A 24,242-nucleotide genomic window follows, 5' to 3' on the forward strand; every position below is an offset into this window, starting at 1 on the left:
TACAGAGTAGCCTCCTCCTTGCATCAAAGATTCATGCACCAAATGCTTCATTTAGTGTCTAATATTATGGAATTTAGTAACCATTTTATTGATGTCTGATTTATATGTTTCGAAGCTAGCCGAATCAGCCGCGTGTAAGACTTCCGCTTTTCTATGTTTCTTTGAGGTGGGATCGAATTATGTGTGTGTGTGTGCGCGCGCGCGCGTTTGCGTGTGTGTGCAAGACTTTAATAAAGCATAGTATTTCTCGATGATCACAGTAATATGTAATGTCTGTTATGTCTGTCAATGTAGTCTGTGGTCGCTACAGCAGCCTTTTATTGGTGTTAAGACCAATAATATCAGCTATCTGTATATTCGTCCCTCCTTAATTATATGTCTGTATATGTACCCATATAAACACCTAAGACGTACGTCGTTCGAGGTGCAATAAGTACACACGGCTTAGATAAACCTGTCAGACAGCCAATGAAAGGCGGGTCAGGTCAAGCATGCAGAAGCTGCACAGGCAAAAAGGAAGTGAGGCGCACCCTCTGACCAGATTTTCAGAAACCGCAAATAGCCGACAAGTCAACCCACCGCCTTGACCTCATTAACTATCTGCTCATCCATTCAAAAGAAAAGAAGAAAGAAGAGAAGACGTGAGAGAGGGAGCTATAAACCTGACTGTTGCGCGCCGACTGATCTCAGTATATAGAGAGGAAGCTGCACATTGTACAGTGTTTGCACAAGGTATATATATAGAGTACAACTTTTCTGAGGAACGCCTGGAACATATAACAGCTCATTTTGAGGAGGATGGAATAGACACCAGGACGTGACTATAGTAAGACTTTTGTATAGCTACAACCCGGACACGCTGGCTCGATGGATTACTTTGCGTGTGTGAATGAATCGGCCATAGCCGCTGAAGGTGTCTGTAACACGCATTCTTTCTCTCTAGGTAAGGTCTACCGCAAATCGTGTTTCCAGTGAAGAAATCCGCTTCGGTCGTTACTTCACTAGCCTCGATCTGTTTCTGCGTCAGTCTACAACTGTTTGATACGCTAGATAGTCTATGAATGTAGGTTTGCGGATAACTGTGGACAGACTCACACACGTAAAGCATATTATTTGTTGATCTCATGTATCAACCTTGAACTATAGATGTCGCTATACGTATAGAGACGGCTGCGCCCCATCTACTCTATCAAGGGGACACACTGGTGTCAAGCGCAAAAGATCAAGCCCTCCAGATACCACCTCCAAGAAAGAACTTGCGTGAGTTGAATCTTACTTACCTATCGGATTGTTTTTCGTTTTATCGTTTTGTGTAGAATTTTGTTCGGGTGTTTGATGAGGGTTTATTTCTTTTGGTGCTAGCTACTCCGTATTATTAATTGAATACAGCGCTGTAAGAAGTTTATTTATTTCAACATTGATGTCGAGATCGAGGGTACTTGATGTGAAGGTATAGTATGTAACAGATATCAAAGACCGTTATGTTAGTAACGCTGTATCGTGAGGTTCGTGGAGGTGCTATGTCATACAGCTATTAAGTACAGTGGGATATACGTTCAAACGCCGACGTGGTATAGAATTAGTTGCTGTCATGGCGCAAACCTCAAATAACCAACACGTACGTTCAAACAGCAGAATGGCAAATCTCAAGATAAACAGTGTATTACACTGAAGATCTCAAGGAAAATTTTGCCAAGGATATATATATATAAAATTGTCAAGATTAAAGGGCAATGTTAAAAACAAATGAGATTGCCATTTGTGTTGTGTCGATGGTATAGTAGACAGAAACGCGATCAGTGACGTAGGAACCAGGTGGCAAGGGGGGGGGGGCAGCCACCCCCTCAAAAAAGATACAGAGGATGCAATAATGGGAATGTCGTTCACTCTCAGCATGGGGTCCTCCCTTCTCCCCAAGCCGAGCTCCTTCCGGCGCCACTGAGTCTGAAGATGTCATAAGGGAATGATAAAGCATGAATAATATTATTTTCTTCATCTTCTGATATGTTGACTTGTCGTAAGCATCCTTGCTTTATAGAAGTTTGGTTACGGTCACGCGCGTGAGTGAGTAAGCTATTGAGCAAGAAAGAGGGCGTGATGGTGGGGTGGGGTGTGGAAAGACTTTGTGTGCACGTCGAATATTTCTATGTCGGGTACTTGCCATCTACTGTCACATCCGGGTTGTTTCTCGATAGTGTAACGGTTAAAGCTCCCGCTGTCACCACTACAGTAAGAAGCTTGGGTTCAGATCTCGTCTCTGGACTCTTTGTATGTGACACCTGTTTGCCTATCGGGGTTTCTCTCCGGTTACTTCGGTTTTCTCTTGCACTCATAGTGCGAAATCATTTCCTACCAACCAACCAAATCAACTGTTATCTAGAGAAACAATATTTATTTCACACTGATACTGTAACTACACGTAATGGGATTTCTTAAGGTCGATCGAAATAGACAGACGTTAAGTAATGGCTGACATCTATATATTGGTTCAAAAATAGTGCCACTGTTGACGAACTGACTTGTTGTTGAAACATGGAAGCTGTCTACTTGTGTGAGCAGAGCAGGAAGGAGACACTCAGACTACTCCATGTCAACAAATCTACCCTTTTACCTGGTGAACCTCCCTTCACCCCGACAGAACAACCGGCCTGCATCGTCACTGCGCAGATTTAATAGTGTTAGCTCCTGGTTCAAAAGGTCAAATTTGAAGGAGTCGATTCCGCGAATTTAAGAGTTTTTTTTTTAAAGCAAATAAACAAACAACACAACAAGATAAAAATCAAACAATTACAGTATTTACCCATTAAGCTCTAAAGCTTTATGTCACAATTTTTCTGTTTATTTCTTTATAGTTTATAGAAATATGGAATGCATTCAGGTCTTTTTCTAATTGTTAAACTCTGCTCAACGGCTTTGTATAATCTTCCCATCAACGAAATGACAACCGCGGAATGTGTTTAGGTGGTGTTTAGAGAGGGAACTCGAGTTACAGCTGTGTAAACTTCAACACGGAATGGGGTTGGTATGTGGTCAAGTGTCCCACCATTCATGGAGAGGACATAATTAATTTTGCCACTGCACGCTGAATGCTGATAACCGCAACTCTGATGATATTATTATGATGCTAGTGGTTTATTTTTAACTGTTCACGTGCAATATGAACAACTACCTCATTTGCATTCGTAAGAAACATACTATTAATAATAACACTCAAATTTTCATGTAAGGGCAAGTTTTGTTCAGCAATTTGTTTGCGTGAGGCTCTCGCATATTAAAGATAAAATACTGTTAAATACTCTCTTGTCAATACCTCCAGTAGCTGGTGGTCTCTCCCTTTTCCCGCCATTTTTTCCTCCCTTTCCCTCACCCAACACTTCGTAATTTACAGCTGTACTTCTACATTTGTTACTTGGGCTACTCGATCTATCGTTCGAACTCATTGAGCTCCCTGCCAACCGGGAAGGTGGACTGCAAAAGTGATGATGATGATGATGATTATTATTATTATTATTGCTTCTAAATAAGTGTTATGTGTTCCAGCCTGCTGCTGTACACATGGGCGACGCAGCTACCTGCTGCACGGTAGAGACTCCGTGTCGGCTGCAGCTGTTCTATTCGGACAGCATCCCCCACGCCGTGGCGGCGCTCTTGCCCTGCCAGCCGCTCTGCAAGCCTGTGAGCGCACGTGTGACGCTGGGGCGCAGCAGCACCGCTGATGTCCGTCTTAACGACGAGCGCATGTCGCGTCTGTACGCCGCGCTGTGGCACGACGGTCTTGACCCTTTCGTCTTCCGGGTCAGCAACCTCAGCGAGCGCAAGCCCCTCGTCGTGGACCAGGCGGTGCTACGTCACGGCGAAGAGGCCGAGGTCAGGGATGGAAGCGTCATCACCATGGATTTTCTGCAGCTGAGAGCCACGGTGTTGGCGGGGGATTTTACGGCTCCTTTCTACCAGGTCGCTTTTGTGAAAAACGCTTTGCTGACACCTCCTCCGCATATGCCCCTCATCCTCCCTGGAGAAGGAAAGTGCTTGATGACAGCACGCAAAAACCTCCGGAGTTTCAGCTTCGGCTCGTCTTTCCCGCTTCCAGAGTTTGGGGACTCCAAAGCATTATCAGCTAGCCAAGCTAGGGAAGTCACAGCAGGCTTCCTTGCTTGTCTGAAGTATGGCTGTAGCTCGCCAGCAAAATCAGCCCAGGAGCAAAGTCGCTCTTTCGAGCCTGAAGCTCCCATGATGCCTGGGGAGTTAGGAATAGAGTTTGAGCTGGCCGAGAATGTGCATCCCAGCCGAGACGAATCCGGGCTGCAACCTTTGACCCCATGCAGTGTCACTGAAAGTGAAGTCCCTGAAAGAAATTTACTTTTTTTACAGCCGCCGTTGCCTTATTCGGCGACGCCTGTGCAGCTTCCCCTGAACATACTCCCACCATCTGACCAGGCGAATGACCGCCACCAGCAACCAGAACCAAATACTTTTTTAAACTCCTGTTCCGGTCCATCCGCGAAACTTGACGTCAACCTGCCAGCAGAAGAACTAGCTGCTGCTGCCAGGAAAGTTGATTTAAACGAAATTCCTCCTCTGGCTGAAATCGCTAGCAGGATTTTTTCGTCTAGAACGACTAACAAGAATGTTGCAGGCTCCATTAATCAGTGTCCATGCATGTGTGAGGCCTCGAAGGCCTGTGCCACCTTGACCTTGCCTAAAGTCGAAGAACGACTCGAAGAAGGAAGTGCTCTGAGAACTTTGCCCGATATGATAAGGACTCGCCCAAAGTCACCTGTGGAGAATGCTGAATGGGACACAGATGACCCAAATATCAACTGTTATATGTGAGATTTTGTGATTCCTGTTCAAGAACTGGCAATCGTCAGAATACTGGGAAAAGTCTTGCTGATTAAAGTGTACCTGGAAAAAAGAAGTGTCACAAAGATATTATTACGATGATTGATTATACAGGTGAACGGTGACAGGCAGACAATGTTTGATGTTCAAACTGAGGGACTCCGGCATAAACGATTCTCTCCCCAGTTGTGACTTTTTTCTTTGTCAGCGTGTGCTCTTCTCGCTCTGTCTTGTCTTGTCTGTCCTTTTTGGTTTTTTTAGATCATTGGAACAGAAATAAGCCATTCAAAAGATTTGTAGAAGCAAGAAAGTGACTATCGGTTTAAGAACGTATAACTTCTTTTGTGTTTTATTCTAATTATTTCAACATAAATAAAAAAATCGTTTTGTATTAGTTTGTTTCGTGTAATCTTGCAGACGGCCTTAGATTCCAAGTCTTTCTATTCTTCACAAACCAGGTCGGGTAGCATGATGGAACAGAGAATCTTTCAGTAGGTTTTCTCTCTTGTCAGTTTGGTCTCATCAGTTCCATGTACGTTATCTCTCTCTCCCCCTTTCTGTGTGTGTGTATGCGTGAGTGAAAACAGACAGTCTTAAAAACTATAATGCCAATTTACCTTTATATATATTACACCTGTATTTCATCCATGGATGTACGGCACTTTCGCCAAGTCCTCCGCTGTTAGTCTCAGCGATCCTATACGTATACAATGTCGAATGTGACTAAGCCGGAAGCTTTGTATACACCAGCATTGTTTTTTGAATCATCTGCAAGCAGTCTAGTCATACAAGTTCGTGATCACACTTCGATCAAGCTTACAAACAACGATCAAATGTCCGCGATAGAAACCAGACACTCGATACAAACTAAATGGAAGCAACTAACAGAATAATTAGAATACGCAGTTGCCGAACCCGAAGGCACATTTTATTCGATACCCGTGTGGTGCAGCTGTCGGGAATGAGTATATATGACTCCGTATGGTTGGGAAAGGTAAAGCAGCAAGAGGGAGAGGAGATGAGCATCACTCTCGATCATTAAAACATAATCCCGAGAAAAGCTTAAAAGTCTCACTCCCAACGGCTTAAAAAAGTATGGTGACGACCTTTACTTTCTACAAATCAATGTACAGATCAACACTGACCAGATCTATTTACAAAAATACAATAATAACATTACATCCACGCGCACGCACACGCACACGCATACACTTGCAGTTTGTGCAACAGAATGAAACTGGCAGAACGTAAACATCCCGTTGGTTGCAGGGGATCCTGATTAACGCACACGACCCAAGCTGTTGTAGTTCTTGACCAATGAGTTGTTGAAATAAAAGAATACAACACCACCGACATACTAATTGTTCAAACAAGCGCAAAGGTGATGGTCTTGATAGCAAACGCATGCACGATCGTCTGCTATTCGCCGGAAGTTAGTAGGTCGTGGACTTTTGGTTTGAGTTGTCCGCGACCAAAATAAAACAGGGGAGACTACTCGGAAGGAGACCTTGAAATGTGGAGGCCGTTGCGCTGTTTGCTAAAGACACATTATTCTAGTGTGATATCAGTCAACCAGAAGCAATGGATGTCGAACTCCAACATAAAGATGACAAAGACACTTCAAAAGTTGTTCAACAGAGGCGGTGGCATGAAGTAAGTATTGGTGAAAAATTCGCAACTGTACTTGTGGTCGTCTTTCATTCTTTGCCAATACAAGTTGGAATGAAGCGTGTTGTAATGTTTAACGCTGCACTCAATTACAGAATTAAAATAGGAAAGATCGGATACCGGAGAGTTGTGGGTGGCCAGCAAGAACAATGCAAAACTATTGCTTGATACGATATTAATCGATTTATGTACAGTATTTCGACATACAGATTTTTGAATGCATTTGTTTTAAATAATGCAAATCTAGTATATGCCTTGGTCAGCGTTCCTGAATGATGAGCAATAATTATCTACAAAATTTAGTAAAGTATCTGTTTATTTTTCATTCTTTAGGAAGAAGTTGTACCCGAGCCCAATCAGCAGTGTAAGTATTTAGCCAAAGCAAGCAGCGAAAAGTTATGAAGCCATCTAGTTAGTTCAGCTCACTTGGAGTAGATAAAAGGTTTGAGGTTTGTTTGTGCAAACGTCCATGTGTCCTCCCAGTCGAGAATAGATATGATATATTATTGATCTTTCAGAGAATGGTAAAGGCTACCCAAAGTCAAATATGAGATTAATCCCAGTTTCTGACAAGCTAATAAAAGAACACACTGTATTTTATCTTTCATTAGATTCTTCATAAATTTTTCAATTTAGGTACATTTATATAAATATTGTAACCAGTATGCAGCATAGTCCATTATATATAATCAGAGCCAGTAGTCAGTTTATAGGTAGTGTCTTTACTAATTGGAAGTATGAACCAACAAATAATAATAATGTCAAGGGAAAAGACAAATAAAATTTGTCTGCCTATGTACAAGCTTCAAGGTCATTTTATTCATTCATTTGTCCCTTCAATGTTACTGGTTTGATGCACATGGATAGATGCAGCATTTGACAAAGCCTGCCACCCAGACCTGTCTTGGGTGATGTTGAGCAGGTCCTGCAACCAGTAGAGTGCTTTAAGTTCACAAGCCTGTTCTTCCACCATGGCATCAACCTCCCTTCTAAGCACCTTGAAAAGACAGGATGTTGTGCTGGATCACATGGCCAAACTGGATCAGCTTATATTGCTTGACTGTTGCGAGTAGGGGTTCCTGGTGTCCTTTGAGTGTGCCAACTGTGCTTCATATAAAGCAGGGGTGGGCAAAGTTTTCTTTTTTGGGGCGGTCTCAATATTCTAAGCTATGCGGCGGGCCAGTAAAATACTAAAATACCCAGGCCAGATGACTACACGAAGAGCCTAATGATATTGGAATGGACAATAAATGAGTACATAATGGCGTTCACTTACCAAATTTATTGTGTAAAGTGAAGCTGTTTGAATTCTCTCACAATAAAATTTTGAAACTAGCCTTTCTTTTGAAAACAACCACTCTTTATGCTCTCTACCATCTACATCAGACATGTTAGCTGTGTTATTTATTATCTTTGTACTTCATCTGTGTTAGAATGCTATGGAGTGCTGATTTCTAATTTTGTTTTACTTAATAAATTAAATTTTCATCAAAAGGCTGAATAAAAATATGTAAAACAAGTGCACTTCACATTTTGGCAGATGGGCCGGTCCAAAGACGTCGGTAGGCAAGTCTGCCCACCTCTGATATAAAGTCATTGGTTTTATGTTCTCTGCATAAGATCCAGAGCATCCTCCTAAGGCACTTGTTCACGAATACCTGGAGTCTACTCTCTGTGTTGAAGTCCATGCTTCACATCTGGTCCTATTTTGAGGGGGGCTTGTGAAGATCATTGTTTGTGGTAAACCTGATATTTTGGCAGCACCAAACCCTGGTCAGTCTAGCCATTGCTGCTGTCATGATCTTAATGCAGATATCTGTCATGGAGCTGCCACCTTTGAAGAGGGTGGCTCCCAAGTACTTAATGCTGTACTTCGAGCCATACTTCATTAATATAGATCTCTGCTTTACCGTTGCCAGTAACTGCACTTTTTCTTATCATTGGTGGTCTCCATTCCATATATGTTTGAAGTGTCAGTCTGTAAGTGTTATAAGGTCTTGCAGTTTTGCTTATGCCTGCTATCGGATCAATGCAGTCTTCAAAGCATAATTTGCTAATCATCGTTCCACCAATAGAAATGGAAAGGTGATGATCATGAAGGGTTTTACACATATTTTCCAAAAAGGTGTTGAACACTATATGTTATAGCAGGCTCTACTCTCACATGCATAAACAGCTAAATAATACTGGCATAAACATCTCCAGAATTTGGCAGAAAAAAATTGGCAGTACATCACTGTGAAGTGAATTTTTATTCCTACCTCTCTAAGAAGCCCTTCATTTAGCACCATTCAGGAACATTTCCTGCCTTTTTGCTCTGTAAAGTTCATCATTGAAACTTTTTTTTTTTTAACTGTCTGACAGTTTTTTTAAAAATCTTTTTTTCCTGCCAAACATTTTACTTACCTTCTTAAAGTACATAGACATGTTCAGAAAAACTTGACTGGTCTATACATTTTGATTGATTTATAATTTATGTTGGCCTTATTGCAGCAGTTTGTCTTTTGCCAGAATCTGCAGAAATTAAATAGTCCATTCAGTTTTTAATTTTAATATACAAATTTGACCTGCTTTTATTTTTGAGCTAGGTGTTCAATGGTTTTTATCCTTGCATACTTTTGGCTTTCCATCTTGCACTTTCTCGTTTTTATGATCCATCGTTGATATATAATCACCTTATCAGATCAAAACATTTTTCAACTATGATGTAGTCCAAGTTGTTGGTGTGACATCATTCACCATTTTTTTTTGTTAGTTTGTTTCCTTAGTACTGCAGAATTCACTTGCTGGTACACTATACATTTTTTCTTCAATAGATGTTTAGCAAAGAGGATGAATTTACTCCAAAAGTAAAACCTGTGTATACTGAAGGACAGTTGAGACGCGCTCGTCAGGTTGGACATGTCTTGTATGACGCCATTGTACAAATTGTCAATTCAGGGCAGCTGTCGCCACAGATTGCTGAAATGGCAGTGGAGATAGTACAAGTAAGATGCACATTATAGGGTCCATGTTGAAATAAATGGCAGAAGATTAAATGCATACTTTTTTTTGCAACCAAGAATTTTGTAATAATAATGGCCATATACTTTAGTACCTATGACAGATTTAGAGGGTAAACATCATTAAATAAAACTTTTCTGTTTTGAAATTGTATAGTTGATTGACTTCTTTCAGTAAGATGTAATTTCTGTTTAGAGGTTACTGTACCAAAAAGTTACATTTGTTGTATCGTTTTCTCCCTTTTAATTAAGCTTAATAAATGTGCTTTATTTACATTGAAATTACCTTTCTTGGAGGTATTTCAATATATATAACATTTAGAGAGTGAAATTATTAGGGTTTGGTTATAGCATCACTGTTATAAATAACTGTTTATGTACATGGGTGAGAAACATGCATTCAATTAATGTAGGTGAAAGTGGTTCCTAACTTCAGTGCTGTCAATATCTACTGGATGGCAAGTGGATCTGATAAAGATGGCAGAGTGCAGACTTTATTGCAGCAGCATGAAGGGACACTAAGGTGAGGATGGTTTGTAGTTTGGTAATAGTACTCTAACTCAGAAGGTGTCTGCTAAAGATAAGTTAGTGGATATATTTTTTTGGCTGTAAATTTTTTTTTACAATGCTTAGTAAGATAATAATAATAATAAAAAATATAGCCGATTCATATAGCACATTTCTTGACTACACAGTAGACTCGAAGCACTTTACACAAATGAAGACGTCTAAATAGATTCTAAATGTTCATAGCACAATATATGTTTACAGCAAAACAGCAACAGACAGGAAAAAAACTTCAGGAAAAAAGAATCTTGTACACAAAACCACACCATCAAAAAGTGAACAATAGGTTTGGAAAGGCGATTAAATTTTAACACTTGTGTCAAACGTTTTTCCCCAATAGTAAACAATTAAAAAATCCTGTACATGCAAAAACTTTTAACTCTATCTCATGTTGTGGTTGTCTTTGCAGGCAGATTTTGACATCCTACCACATTTTGGGTCGAATCCCACGTCTTTCTTTTGTAAGAGATGACAGCCAAGCTCACTATATGCAAGTGGAGCATCTTCTGAGTACTGCAGACTTTGGACCTGACTTCACGCCCTCGCAGTTGACCACTTCTATTCGTGATAATATATACCATAAGAGAAGCAACGATCACAGCCTCTCTGATTCAAATCGATTAGTAGTAGATAGACTTCAGCATGATCTGCAGCAGCAAAATAATTTTAACAACACAGCTGACTTTCATGATAAATCTTTACCTCAGGCAGTAACTTGTGAAGTTTCCAATCTTATTTCTTGTGGTGCAGCATTGGATGCTAAATGCACAGAGTTGTTTGATGCAAAAGAGAAGGATACGCCTGCTAGCATGTTACAAGCAGGTTTCAGAGACAATCTGTATGGAGTTGAACACACACAGCTTATGAATAAGGTTTTGACACGCAAGAAAAAGACCAGAGTACCAATCACTGCTACAGAAAGTAGCCCTTCAGATATCACACCTGTCATGGATGCTAACAGCCTGAAGAATTTGGTGAGAAAGAGGCGTGAAGCTAAAGGCAGACAACTCTCTGACTACCATTATCTTGGCATGCAAGACTGGAGTTCTGATGATGATAAAGTAACTACTGATGATGAATTTGATGAAAGATGATTTGGAAATCTGTTTCAGGTCTAACCTATAAGAGTAATAAATGTTTTTTAGATTACTGTAGAAGACTTTTGTAGTACATGTATCACAATTAGTGCTTTTGAAACAGCTGGAGACAAGAGCTATAGCATATACAACTGCAAAGTAGAATTTTTGTGAATCTTTTTCGGTTGGAAGTGGTGTTTTGGAGACAAAAAGAAGCAGATGCATCAGTATTTACAAAAATACCTTCAAAATTGTTTCATCTTTGAAGATCGTTTTCAGCAGCAGATGTGCCTGATGTATGATACAAAGACTGATCTAGGATCTTAAAATCCTTTTATTAAGACAACATGATAAAAAAGAGTAGAAAAGGGACCCATCAAACTAAAATCACTTCTGGCAATTTCACTCTTTTGCTCGGTATGTTTGATATAAAATAAAATAAGCTCCATGAAACAGAAGATGTAATAACAATCAGATATGCAGATTTCTTTCTTATTTGCTTTGCCATCTTCATCCTTAAGTAATCTCCAGCAACTAATCTGAACAATGTATTTTTTTCTAAATGTAAAATATAGTGCCGGAAGGAAAAATTACAGCTACATTTGCATTCAATATCATTTTGTACCTCGCTGGCCTTGCACACGTCAGTGAAATTTTGAGGGAATCTTTTTTGGTGTATGCAAATTTACTGGTTAGATATGAATTCATACACAAGGATTTATAGTGTATGTAAACACAGACAATTAACAAAATATCATTTATAACAAGTGCAAACGGGTTCAGTTCACATTTAAATTTATGCTTTCCTACTTCTTTCCTTCTTGAACAGATGATCAACAATACTCATAACTTAATCCCCACAAGAAGCATCATCACATTTTTATTTCTGTGCATCTTTTCCCCTAATAGAACAGGCATAAAAACAAAATGCAATCACTGCATAAATAAAAGCTCTGAACTAATTTAAATCCAAGCACCATTTTCTAAAGACCATAGTTAAACCAGTTCACATTCGTAGATGACTTCCTCCAGTAGGTCAAGAACCAGTAGCTTCTTTTCTACATTCCCTTCAACCTCTTCTGCTGCTTTATTATGGCTTTGGCTCTATCCTGTTTCCAGAACGTGCAATAGGAATTAGCTCTTGCCGCAACTCCAAAGGCAGGTATGTAGCAATGAGCGTGTTGAGAGAACATGAATCTGTGATCAAGCCTTGTCTGCACACACATTAAAAGATGACATTTAGGTTCTTTTCTAGTTAAAAGAAATTCACGAATTAATTTTACGAGTGATTTGTAAAGTATATTCATTTTAATAATATTTTACTATTAATAATGTCATGGACAAGTGAAATGCTACATTGTTTCCAATTAAAGTTATGCATGCCTGAGTTAGCATGTTTTAGTCACGGGCCAAAGGAAGATTTATGAAAGTGTTCTTAAAAAGTATAGAATGTTCTAAAAGGGCAGTGTGCCCTATACATTGACCACCTGGCAAGCTCTGCACTTGCAATGAAACTATGAGAGTCACCAAGTTGAATTATGTGTGAGAAGTGAAAACTACCTTCCCAGAAAAGTGTGATGAATAAAACCCTATCTTTATGTTCGCTGAATATTTGGAAACAACTTTTTTGCATTTCACGATATTTCTCTAGAATAGGTTTATTTAAAAAAAATTAATAAAAAAGACAATGTCAAATTACCTGTAACTTCGTTATACAATCAACAGACAGGCAAAAGTTAATGAAAATAACAATGAACTGCATCTTTAGAAATGATTTGAAAGTAGAGATGGTGAATGTCTTATGAAAAAGGAGGAGAATTCCAGTTTTAATGCACTTCTAACATGAATAGGTTAACAAGTATTTTAGGATTACACTTTTTTTTAAAAGAATGGTTTGGTAGTTTGTGTTTGGTTTGAAACAAAATAAGAGTATTCTCTGTACTCAGGTAATGTACTTTTAATTTATAGCTGGTTTTATAGGAACTGCTTATGTTTGCATATTTAGGTTATCTGACCTGTAATTAATTTTACATCCTTGCGTAAGAAGACTATCAGTATTAGCTTTCTCAACATGGCTGTCTATGTCTCCTATAAAGAAATGGAGCAAATACTCTCAAAGCAAAAACAAACCAGATCATGACCTTTTCATCAACAGTTCTACATCAGACTCGTTGATTGTTTTTCGATGTGCATGGACAGCATAAGCTTCCAAATCTTCCGCCATACGCTGCCAGTACTGCTCAGAGCTGTCAACAGTTCCAAGATCCCGAGTTTCAAAACAAAAAAAAAGCTTGTATATTAATATTATATGCATCAGTCACTACTAGTACCTGCTGCTTTTCTTGAAATCCTACCAAATGAAAAAAACATGGGTATAGCAGTGTCAACCATGCTTAAAAAAAAAAAAAGGGTATAACTCTCATGTCAAGCACACAAAAACATTGGTATAACTCTTGTCAACCATGCTTTAAGGATTTCTTAAGAAAGTCTAAAGAAGCTTGCAGCATGTACCTAGAGCATCACAGATTACAGCCCCTTGCTTACATGCAATTCTTGCTGCTGGCCACACCTAATGTCAATAAAATATTCTTTAAACCTGAGTGCTTGTGTTTTGAATACGCATGCATGCATGAATGAAATGCAAATGATTTCATTCTCTCCCTTCAATGGTCAAAAACAACTCACGATTTCTCCACTTCTGCCAGAGCCTCTTTTGTCAGCCGCAGATTGCAAAAATGAGCAAAGGTTGCTTTGACAATACGAGTTGGCAGGCCATTAACGCATTTCTTAGCTGGCCTTGAACAAGGTGCTGCTCTTCTTTTCTGACCTGACAAAACTGTTCTGTGGACAGTGTTTCTTGAACAAAACAGTAAAACAAAAAGCATATTTTTTTGTAACTGAAAATGCAAAATTTAATTAGTCAATGAACAAGCTTCAAATCTGAATCTCAAACCTGTCTAGAAACTATGCCCATCTATCAGCTTACTATGAAGTGACATGAACAGGACCCAAACATGTACTATGCACAAAACATGACTTGTTCTACTGAAATGGTCGATAATCAGGATAAGCTGTTATGGTTCATTTGTTGCCACCGATAAATGTAGTCATTTTTTTTCAATAGCAAAACATTATTTTACTATCATCAATCTGCCTTTTGTTCAACCATTCATTTTATAGACTCTATTATTTGATACCAAGATCTGCTAAAAGTGGCTTACCTCTCAGCTGCAGGAGATCTTGTGAATGGTGTATCTGGCTTTGAATGAAGTTTTGGTGTCTTTAGAGGTGAATAGACATCACTGTCACAAATAAACCATATATAAATATGCACACATATCTATATTTGCATCATGTTCTTATCATCTGTAATGGAACACACTTGGATGAAATTATGCTAATAAATTTTTCTCTACCACTGTGCTATTTTATAACAAATACAAAATATCTGAAAATGTAAAAACTTGATGGCACATAAACACTAAGCATGCAGAACTGAGCAATAGAAAGACTATGAGAGAAAAATGTAAAGAGAAAGAAAGGCAAAAATGTCAGTTTAGTAAACAGTGAAATAAGACTGCCATCTGTTAAAGCACCTAAGGTATTCATCAGCGCCAGGAAGCTCTGCCTCTGTGGTACTGGCTGACAAATCCCTTGGCTCATGTAGAGATGGATCTTGGTTTTCTACCTGCTTCTGAATACTTTTACCTGATGGTGTGGTCAAGCTTGGTCTACTGGCTGAAATTTCTGTAAAGATATTTATATACAAGTTGAATGACTTGTGTCTGGGTTATCTAGATAAATGCAAAATATCTTTAGAAATAAACTTTGCCAATGTACAGATTATGTTGGAAATAACACATTACAAGATGAATGGAATATCTAAAATCACAACAGAAATTATCAGTATCAGTGAAGAAACTCTGATACTTTGTCAATTTGCAACTCAAAGAAAAGTCAGCCAATCTAAGCAGTTTTAGTAAATACTCTCTCCGTTATTTTTGAGAGCCTTTTCATCCTTTAGTTTTCCACAAAGATGTGTAATAAAAAAAAAACTTCAGCACCTATCTAACCCAACTGAAACTGGAGAGCTCATTAAGGCAAAATGTTGCAGGCCAAATGATCAAGAAAATATTTTTTTTTAATCCATTAAACAGAACCAAAATGAAAAACCCAAACCAAAGGGAAAAATATAAACTGCAAACAATTCAAGTTTTGTCTAAGGTGACAAATGTTCTGAAAAAATAAAAATAAAAATAATGATGTCTGATGATATACCTATGCTGCCATCAGCAGTGCCCAATGGGGAACCATCCCTCACACTCATACCGCTAATCTGAGCATCATTACTTGGGTAGACAGGCATCACAGATTTTAAGGAAGAACCAGAGGTCTGCATTGTCAGCATGGAGCTAGTTGTAACTGGTGTTCTAGATTTTTCTTCTCTGTGTTCAGTCTCTGACAACTTTGTGCGGTTTAAATGACGACCTCTGGAAGTCCTAGGAGACAATTTCTTTGTGCTCCCACTTTGCATGACTGCTAGAATAGATTCTTTATGTTTGTCAGCCTCACTTTTATCAACTGTCTGATGTTTGATGAGTTCATCATTTTTCTTGCTTGGTGGAGTACGAGTTTTCTTATGCTGCTGAGGTGAGTTCAGCGCTACCTTACGAGCAGAAATTGCCTGAATTCTTCCACTGAAACGACGAGGGCTCTCCGTTTGCTCTGCTGTGTTATTTAACGAAGATTGCATCTGTGTTGGTAAAATACTTGATGGAGAAACATTTGAAGGCTTTGACAGTTCTCCATCTTCCTGATTACAGGAGACGGTATGTTTGATTGAACTGTCCAACGTTTTGTCAAGCTGTGAATGTCTTTCATTCACTGAATCACTTGTTGGTGCCTCCTCTGATTGAGTCATGATGTCAGCCCCGGGCAGGTCTTTATTGCTTGGTTGGACAACAGCATCTCTACTGCTGCCAAATACATCAGCAAAAATATTTCTGTCCTCATTCTGTACTTCATTTGCATTCCTATGACTGCTTGAATCTTGACTGTTGCTTTTGTTCTTATCTTTGTATAAATTATGTGAGTTTTCTTCAAGCTGTTCAGGCAAACCATCTTCTTCCTCTTCTTGTGGCTGGCTTGTCATAGCTTCTGGTTGTGGAGTTAAGGCAGTGTCATTCTGAGGTTGTGGGGTCAAAGCAGTGTTGGCCTGAGGTTTCACCTCATTTGGAAGGATATTAAGTCTTCCCCTCTTCCCCCAAAAGCGTGCACCCCTCTCATTGATTAGACTCTTGTTGTTACTGTTGAAGCTGAAAAAAAAAAAAAAAAAAGAAAATGAAAAAAAGAAAACCAACAGCATTTTAACAAGCTACCAAAAAGATTTAACAACTTACAAAACAAGGTAAGCACCTTTGTGAAGGGTGACAAAAAACTTAAGCTGCCACTAACAATTACAACTCTTCCAAGAAAAAGTTTTAAGGGGCAGACATTTTTAAAACTCAGTGTATTTATATTTGATAACAATGAAAGAAAAAAAAAGACTGCAAAATTTGTAAAGTGCATACTCACACTCCTAAGGAGTATGCTCTTAGTTTAAAAACAAGAGCGAAACATGGACAGCATATGAGGGACAGGAACACAAACAAATAACATATGAGATATAAAAGAATAAACAGTCGTATTAAACAAAGAATAAAATCAAATTCACAAAAAACACAAAGAGGAACCAAATAACAAGAACAAGAGCTGAGAAGAACATGATATTGCACAAGGAAGGGTGTGAAAAAAAAAAAGTATACCTGTCATCAATCATAGAGACTCCTACTTCACTTAGAAAAGCACTGACGTTAGGAACTGCATGGCTTTCACTTAATGTAGGTGCCTGTCGTGTAACTGGAGTTTCTTCAGGAGCTGCAAAAAACCACATGACAATATTAAATGTTCACTTGTGAACATCTTAGATGCTGTGGATTTATGCATGTGACTTGAATAATGGCTTGCATTTCTCGTGTGCTTCAGGTCTGGATTACGACAAAATAATAAATTAGCACAGAATAGCCAGGATGGATGTGCACTGCATTGTGCTGACATTTTTTTTACCTTGCTCTAAAAGTCCTACAATGTTGGTTCGAGGTGTGTACTTTTTAGCAACATCTTCCAGATCTGGTGTAGCAGAAACAGAACGACGAACAGCAGTTTTGTGGACAACTGTTTTACGCAAGGATACTTCAGATCTGGAAACTCTTTTTTGTTGGCGGGTAGCAGGCTGTGCAGTATTGTGCACTGACAGCATGTTTTGTATCTGTAGAGTAACAATCCATTACAACAGTTTTGTACACTAACTGCAGTCCCTTTGGACATTATATACATATTCAAATGAAATATCATCCATAATAGAATGTTTCTCCACACATGTGAAATGAGTCTCAGTGTTTCTTAGCTGCTAAACAGAAATAAAACTGTAGTTATATTAGACACACATCAATTAAGTGGTTTTTACTTGTATGGATGCATGCTTCAACTGGTTTTAATGTATCTATATACATGGTATGTGCATCCACCCCCATTCTCCCAACACACACATATACCTTTATGCATTGATACAGAAAAAAAACCTTCTGATTTCTCTGCAAAGACCAAAAGTCACATAAATATTAATGTAAAATAAATGTAACATACCAGCTGTCTGGGTGTTTCACCGGTCGTTTTATCATCAGAGCTTTGAGAACTTGTGCTGATGTCTGCCTTTGCGGCCAAGTGCCTTCGCCGTGTCTTGGGTTGGCCATCTTCTGTATCAACGCTTCGCAAGTTCCTCAGTCCTGTGGTACGTAGTGCTGGGGCTGTCATTTTTTTTGACTAGATGAATATCACCGACTCAGATTTTGCTATCGTTCGTCTTCGAAGGTTGTGTGTATATATATAACTAATAATGATAACCTACACATTTAATATGGACATGAAAACCAGAAATTAAAAAAAACAACAACAGGTACTCATTCAGCTGTACGAATAAACTACCACGAAAACAACGAATATTCCAAATTCCTGTAGTAAATCAAGCTCCACTGATGCCTTGAGAATACTGTAACTTGGACACCAGTAGCTTCTTTCCTAATTCCGTAGTCACTACACTTCCAACTCAAGGCTTTGGTGAATTCCCAGTCATATGAAATATTTATTAGCAGGTAGAACTGGGTTTTAGATCAGGTGAGCTTAACACTGGTGACTTTCATCACATCAGTCAATACTGAACTTTATAGTTACTCGTCGAATTACCCGCCTTTCGCTTAAGGTCTCATGTTTGTACCGCCATGATTCACTTAAACTGTGCAATCGGAAACACAACGAACATAAAGTTATGTGTAAAAATAATGCAATGCTTTCATAAAGAAAAGATATCGAAATATGGTTATAAGCTGATGATAGTTTCACTTTTCCCCGAATAATTTTAATTTTATAATGCACGATTTTACTATTTTTTTCTTATTCTCGTGGAGTCTCGAACGATCTCGCTCTGTCTGGGAATGGTTTGCGAGGGATGGTGAAAGGAGAGAACGAACTTTCAGCACGTTGCTAATCAGACAGAAAAATGACTTTGAATCCTAACTTTGATCAGATCGGCCAAAATTTTGTGAAATTCTATTATGAGAAATTTGACAAGAAAGCAGAGCGACACTTAGTCGCGCAATTTTACGTCGTAAGAACTCGATTATTTCTGCTCTGATAGTAATACCGGCTTTCCTTATTCGACATTATTTGTCAGCGGTTGTTATCAATAACGCCCTCCATACTGTTTGATTCAGTTGATTCCTCAAAACACATGCAATTTTAGTATAGTTAGCAGTTAAGCTTTTAGAAACTTTTCAGTTTATGATGCTTGGTTTATAACGGCTAGGTACACGAGGAAAAAAAGGGACGAGCATGTTTTACAAATCTCGAAAAAGATTTGTTTCGTGAAGTATTATTTATTCTGAAAAAATGCATTTGTAAATGTCATCGACACATTTTATTTGTTTATCATTTAGTGTTTGATGCTGGATGTTTGCATAGTTATTTAAACAGTTTTTATGTTTAGATCAGGTGTAAACCATAAAGAGAAAAGCACAAGATTTGAAAGCACATTAAATTTTTTAAGATTACCCTGAAAAGAAGTCGACAGAAAATATTGAATGCAAACAGATAACTAATGATGTCCTAATTTTTGTTTTGTTTTTCAATTATTTCGATTGTTAGATGCCAACTCAACAGCACATCATGACTTTAGAGTTCAAATGTTAATTCTAGCATATTAGGTTTAAGATTAGCTATTCCAGGTTTGAGTGCATACACAAATGGAGGATATATTAATGTTAATTTGTTAATGTGTTAATGTTAAATGTGGCATATGTTCGAAGCAGTTGTTAGATTTTAGCCAGTCTCTATTCCACGTATACAAAAAAACTGCACATCTTGAGTGTCCTGGCCCAATGAAAAGTATGAATAATGCTTTCTGTTGCAGCCTCAGAGCCTGTTGACTTTTGAGGGTCAGCAAGTGATGGGGGCAGAGGATATCTACAGGAAGCTGACTGAAGTAAGTTTTCATGCGGCATGTTAAAGAGCGAGTCCAGCCAAGCTGGTCTTCAGTGAAATATATTGACATTCTTAATCATATCCACTCAGAATGACATGTTGTAGAAGGGTCCTTACAAGTCATACCTAAAAAACAGTTGTGGAGGCTGCCATGGTTTTTTTAAAATAATTATTTGAAGAGTGGCATCATGGACACAATTCTGATGCAAAAGTTTTGTCTGAATCTCAGACGTACTTTTTAAAATGTCTTGGATTTAAGGACCGTGTACATCAACTTGAACTGAAGCACATTGAGAAAGTACTGGGTGAATTGGAGCCCCTCATGTCAGTTTTAAAACTGATTTGTGCTATAAAGGTATCTTACATGATACAAATGCATAAGTGCTCTTTTACTTTAATCCACTGAGTCTGAAGCCTTTCCTGTGGTCATTCTTGCCTGCAGTTATTTTACATGGATTAATTATATAGTTTATGTCTGAGTTCTTTATAGTCATCCCTTCAGATGATAAAGTATGTGACAGAGACCCCAGAAGTGTATAGAATATCACATGGAAAATTCAGTATATTTATCCTGATTCCCTAATATATTCAGAGGTGTGTTAAGTGGGTGGTATATTTTTTTAAATGTGTATTTTAATGTTAATATCTAAGTATATTTTCCAGGGTTTTCCAATGGATGACATTGCACGAAGTTTGACAAAGGTGGATTGTCAGCCAACATTGGATGGAGGAGTGCTAGTATTTGTCCTTGGACAGCTAAAGGTAGCTGTTAATGTGAAATATCCTCATCTTGTCTGCATTTATCTCTATGTTACGTTTCAGTGATCATCCTTGAATACCTTCAGGCAGTCACTTTTGTTTGAGATGTATTTGTATCTGAGATTAGGATGCAAGTAGAATAAAAATGTGTCAATGAGATGATTATTGTTTTGTTCACCCTGTTTTCCTTTTCATAAAAACAGTTACAATAAATTGTGCAGACAAATGTGCCGTAATCATTATAAAACATAACTGTGCCAATTATTATTCCTTCTAACGTTTCAAACATCATAGGAGATGATAGGGATTGGTAAGAATCAAAGCAGGATTTGAAGTGTTCAGAACTAGAACACAGATATAGCTATGATTATGCATGAATCTCTATGTCTGTAATATTTATACTTGTTTACTCTTTATTGTGATCAGTTTTGAATGATGATGTATTGTTTGTTTGACAGGGTCAGACAGAAGGAGACAAAGTCATGGGTTTTAGCCAAGTGTTTATTCTTAAGCCTTTAAATGATTCATTTGTCATCGCGCATGACATTTTTCGCCTTTCTCTACATGACTTCTGTGTATAAACAATGGTCTGAAATCACAGATTTTTGGTTAGGGATGGGGGGATACTGATGGAACAGAATTTTGCATGGAGCACCAGCTATGAAGTAAACCATCTGCCAGTGACCTTCTGACCTTCCCCAGCCACCACAACTCATAGCGACAGTGCTCACTGGTCTGCCTTGCTGCTTCTGTCTGATCTGTTTTAACCACAGAGAACTCTGACACAGGTGTGCTTTGTTGTAGTTTTTGGATAAGTATGAAGAAAGTTGGTTCAACGTGTGGAAAGCGTCAAAAGTTTCAATATAAAGGATTTTCTTTGGAATAAGACTATTGCGTCCATTTGCATCTTAAAGAACAGTAAAGTTAAATCGGTGGTTGCTATTTTCTCTCTCTCTCTCTCTTTTTTTGTTTTTGATCAGCAGATAGGGTCTTTCAAGAAAAAGCAAATTTTGGACATAAAGGGTGGAAAGTCTGTTTTATCTGTTCATGCATTTTTAAAATTAGAAACAGTTGACTCATATAATTTTTATGTTCTCCATGATGGGACCTGGAACTTGTCTGGTCAGTCTCATGTTTATTAATACATTAGATTAACTTTAAAAATAGGGAACAAAGGATATATTTAAGTTATGCTGGTTTTGCACTTTATACCTCACTATGTACTAGCATGTGAGAAACATTCTGCTGATCTTGACTTTAAAAGTACAGATAAATGGCAGAGATTGAGGAAATATGAAATAATTTTTCCAACATTAGGTGTTTGTTTCCATGTCGCTGTTTAGTCCTTTTGTCACTTTAAGTACGGCCATTCAGTTTTGTGCACATTTTTTTACCACCCATTCTCTAAATTGATCAGAAAAAGTCAAATTTGATTTCTGATTTTAGGAGACACATTTTGGCTAATAATTTTACACAATTGTTAGGTTTAGCAGAGAGCAGTATACTTGTCTTAAGAGAGATGAAATTGAGAATCCACTATCTTGGCAAAATCAAATTTTTACCACTGCAATTTAATTTAAGTGTAATTTTTTACTTTATATTGGTCCAACAGTCTTATAGGCAGAATTCATGATGAGCGCCTGTCCAGGTTGGAAATACTATCTTACCTTTGACAATCAGGAATTTGGAAAAGAGTGACATAGTTAAGAAAAATTTCAAATGGTGATTACAAGGCCCTGGCAGTATAACAGTTGTCAAGAGAGGTAACTAACAGAAAACAAAGTCAGCATCCCGAAGACATAATTTTGCTGACAAATCTAATGGCTGTCTCTAGCCACCGTTAGTTGCCAGTGTACAATTTTTACTGCTATGGCAACAGAATCACTAACATTTAAGGGCTAATATTGTGTCTTTACTTTTTCATATTGAAATATGTATCTTACTGTACAACTTAGTTTAAACAGAATGTGTAATAATACTTACTATATAGGCCAGATAAATGGAGCTCTGCAGACTTGCACAGATCCAGGACTGGAACTTGGACATACGTATTACTGGCAGTATTAGCTTGTTATGGAACCATTGGTGGGGAAGATATAGAAGTTGCCAGTGTAATGTGGCAGATGCAGAGAGATGTAGCCTCTGAAGCCATGCTTTTTGTAACACATAGCATGCTGAAGGCCGCTGTCCATCTTGACCTCATAAAATGTATATTGTTGCTAGTTGCCTATGTCTGCATGGCAAGATGTCCAGCGTGGCATGCACGAATGGAAGTAGATGCAACCATCATGTACAGATAATGTATCTCACGAGTGGTTTTTGCTTGATACAGATTTAGATGGACTGTGTTACCCATTTGCAGTTATTGTTCATTCAATCCTTCCTTGTGGACCTTGCTCATTTCATCTTTGAAAAGTAGTAGAATACTTCAATGTGATTCACATATTGGGTTCATGCACTTACTAAGCATTATGAACTTAATTCTGCCTGCAAGCAAATCTTTCTAGCTGGTTGGCTGCATGTATACGAGTATGTTTGTCCTTCATCCTTTCAGTCTGCTGATGACTACAGCTATACTTTTTTTTCATCTCACATTCTTGTTCATTAAAAAAGAAAGTTAAACTTGGTTTTTTTTTCTCTTAATGTGTGGGATATTTCTTTTCCCTTTGTGTTGCAAGGTTGTTGATGTTTTACCAGACACAACACCAGATTAAAGATACAAGAAGGTAACCTTGGAAAGTTTGGGTTGTTGTGATCTATCATTATTAAATGATTTTTATGTGCTTGAATGTACGCAGACTGCCAGCTTCACTCTGCCAATAAAGGTAACTTTTTCCTGCATTGGTTTGTGTGGTTTGTGAAGTATTTCTGCCCATAGAGTAACTTGTGTCATCACTTATTAAAAGTTTTGACTGAATTTTGTATACGCTGGGCATTGTTGGTTTGAGCTACTGATTTAGAATCTTAACATTTATGACCTTTATGTAATGAAGACAAGACACTTAAGTGTGACATCGCCTTTAAAGTGTGCATCTGTACCATCAATATACACTAGTAGGGATACTGAAATTATTTCAAGATCCCTTGTGTGGAAGTTTCCACTTGGGTGTCATGATCAGTTTATTTGTGAGCAATCTCCAGTTAAAAATTTGCCCCTACCTTGAGTTAAAAGCTTGCAATATTTAAGCAAGGTAAAATGTGCACTGAAAAATCAAGGTCATGGCGTGCAGGTACCCTCATGCAGGATAATTTGCTGGTTGTGAACACTATTTGAAATGAATAATACTCATATGATTTGTAAGTTTGGAATACTCAACAAATACCTTCTTGCAGGGTTCTCAAGGCTCAGTACTTGGCCCTATCCTATTCATTTTGCATCCAGTCTAATTATGTTTCTTATCAATTCAATTCAATTCAACTTTATTATCTCACGAGGAGAAATTACAAGACGTAGTAAAACAACTGGCTTATAGTAAAAACTTATAATAAAAACTTAATTCCACTCAAACTATCATCTCACACAAACACCTACAGTCCATGTAAATAACCCAACTAAATAACAAACATCACTAAAACTATATTCACAAAAACACACACCACACCACACACATCCTTACAACACTTGTTCAGCAAGACAACAGACTTATTTATAAAACTATTCCTGGAACGGGCAGTGGAAGCTCTTGGAACATTAAAACGTCTCTTGGACGGAAGATTATAATACTGTGCTAACAGTATCAATCATATGTTGATG

The 24,242-nt window shown here is 38.1% G+C and overlaps 4 protein-coding genes across 5 annotated transcripts; 3 read left to right on the plus strand and 1 right to left on the minus strand.

The window, feature by feature from the left end:
* The first annotated feature begins 175 nt into the window (after nt 1-175).
* Nucleotides 176-5,233, plus strand: LOC112576411. Of its 2 annotated transcripts, XM_025258785.1 has the most exons (3): nt 176-1,260; nt 2,499-2,697; nt 3,541-5,233. In XM_025258785.1, exon 3 carries the CDS (start codon nt 3,556-3,558, stop codon nt 4,831-4,833), a length of 1,278 nt encoding a protein of 425 aa, XP_025114570.1. In that variant the 5' UTR covers nt 176-1,260; nt 2,499-2,697; nt 3,541-3,555; the 3' UTR covers nt 4,834-5,233. The 2 variants fall into 2 exon arrangements, with proteins under 2 accessions (XP_025114570.1, XP_025114569.1); XM_025258784.1 differs by lacking the exon at nt 2,499-2,697 and having other exon boundaries at nt 181-1,260.
* A 1,078-nt stretch (nt 5,234-6,311) lies between these two features.
* LOC112576412 lies at nt 6,312-11,314 on the plus strand. Its single transcript, XM_025258786.1, has 5 exons — nt 6,312-6,495; nt 6,844-6,874; nt 9,327-9,497; nt 9,926-10,035; nt 10,489-11,314. Exons 1-5 carry the CDS (start codon nt 6,356-6,358, stop codon nt 11,171-11,173), a joined length of 1,137 nt encoding a protein of 378 aa, XP_025114571.1. The 5' UTR covers nt 6,312-6,355; the 3' UTR covers nt 11,174-11,314.
* A 157-nt stretch (nt 11,315-11,471) lies between these two features.
* On the minus strand, nt 11,472-18,592 carry LOC112576408 (centromere protein T-like). Its single transcript, XM_025258777.1, has 9 exons — nt 17,840-18,592; nt 17,261-17,462; nt 16,960-17,071; nt 15,434-16,470; nt 14,752-14,902; nt 14,377-14,457; nt 13,841-14,011; nt 13,297-13,401; nt 11,472-12,369 (listed from the first exon to the last, which is right to left on the minus strand). The coding sequence occupies exons 1-9, from the start codon at nt 18,005-18,007 to the stop codon at nt 12,246-12,248; spliced, it is 2,151 nt and encodes a 716-aa protein (XP_025114562.1). The 5' UTR covers nt 18,008-18,592; the 3' UTR covers nt 11,472-12,245.
* Nucleotides 18,593-18,661: 69 nt separating this feature from the next.
* LOC112576413 (nuclear transport factor 2-like) lies at nt 18,662-23,329 on the plus strand. Its single transcript, XM_025258787.1, has 4 exons — nt 18,662-18,857; nt 19,659-19,730; nt 20,393-20,491; nt 20,947-23,329. The coding sequence occupies exons 1-4, from the start codon at nt 18,750-18,752 to the stop codon at nt 21,067-21,069; spliced, it is 402 nt and encodes a 133-aa protein (XP_025114572.1). The 5' UTR covers nt 18,662-18,749; the 3' UTR covers nt 21,070-23,329.
* The last annotated feature ends 913 nt before the right edge of the window (nt 23,330-24,242 follow it).

This window comes from Pomacea canaliculata, linkage group LG12, assembly GCF_003073045.1.
Source record: "Pomacea canaliculata isolate SZHN2017 linkage group LG12, ASM307304v1, whole genome shotgun sequence".
Taxonomy (NCBI): domain Eukaryota; kingdom Metazoa; phylum Mollusca; class Gastropoda; order Architaenioglossa; family Ampullariidae; genus Pomacea; species Pomacea canaliculata.

Bases quoted from the DNA above. Each gene is read 5' to 3' on its own strand.
- LOC112576411 (XM_025258785.1), top strand. From the start codon at position 3,556: ATGGGCGACGCAGCTACCTGCTGCACGGTAGAGACTCCGTGTCGGCTG.
- LOC112576412 (XM_025258786.1), top strand. From the start codon at position 6,356: ATGTGGAGGCCGTTGCGCTGTTTGCTAAAGACACATTATTCTAGTGTG. The intron at 6,496-6,843 runs GTAAGTATTGGT...TTCATTCTTTAG, and splicing joins AACAGAGGCGGTGGCATGAA to GAAGAAGTTGTACCCGAGCC. The intron at 10,036-10,488 runs GTGAGGATGGTT...TTGTCTTTGCAG, and splicing joins CAGCATGAAGGGACACTAAG to GCAGATTTTGACATCCTACC.
- LOC112576408 (XM_025258777.1), bottom strand. From the start codon at position 18,007: ATGACAGCCCCAGCACTACGTACCACAGGACTGAGGAACTTGCGAAGC. The intron at 14,458-14,751 runs GTGCTTTAACAG...TATTTGTGACAG, and splicing joins GGCGCTGATGAATACCTTAG to TGATGTCTATTCACCTCTAA. The intron at 12,370-13,296 runs GTCATGATCTGG...ATGTGTGTGCAG, and splicing joins GTAGAACTGTTGATGAAAAG to ACAAGGCTTGATCACAGATT.
- LOC112576413 (XM_025258787.1), top strand. From the start codon at position 18,750: ATGACTTTGAATCCTAACTTTGATCAGATCGGCCAAAATTTTGTGAAA. The intron at 19,731-20,392 runs GTAAGTTTTCAT...TATATTTTCCAG, and splicing joins TCTACAGGAAGCTGACTGAA to GGTTTTCCAATGGATGACAT. The intron at 20,492-20,946 runs GTAGCTGTTAAT...TTTGTTTGACAG, and splicing joins TTGTCCTTGGACAGCTAAAG to GGTCAGACAGAAGGAGACAA.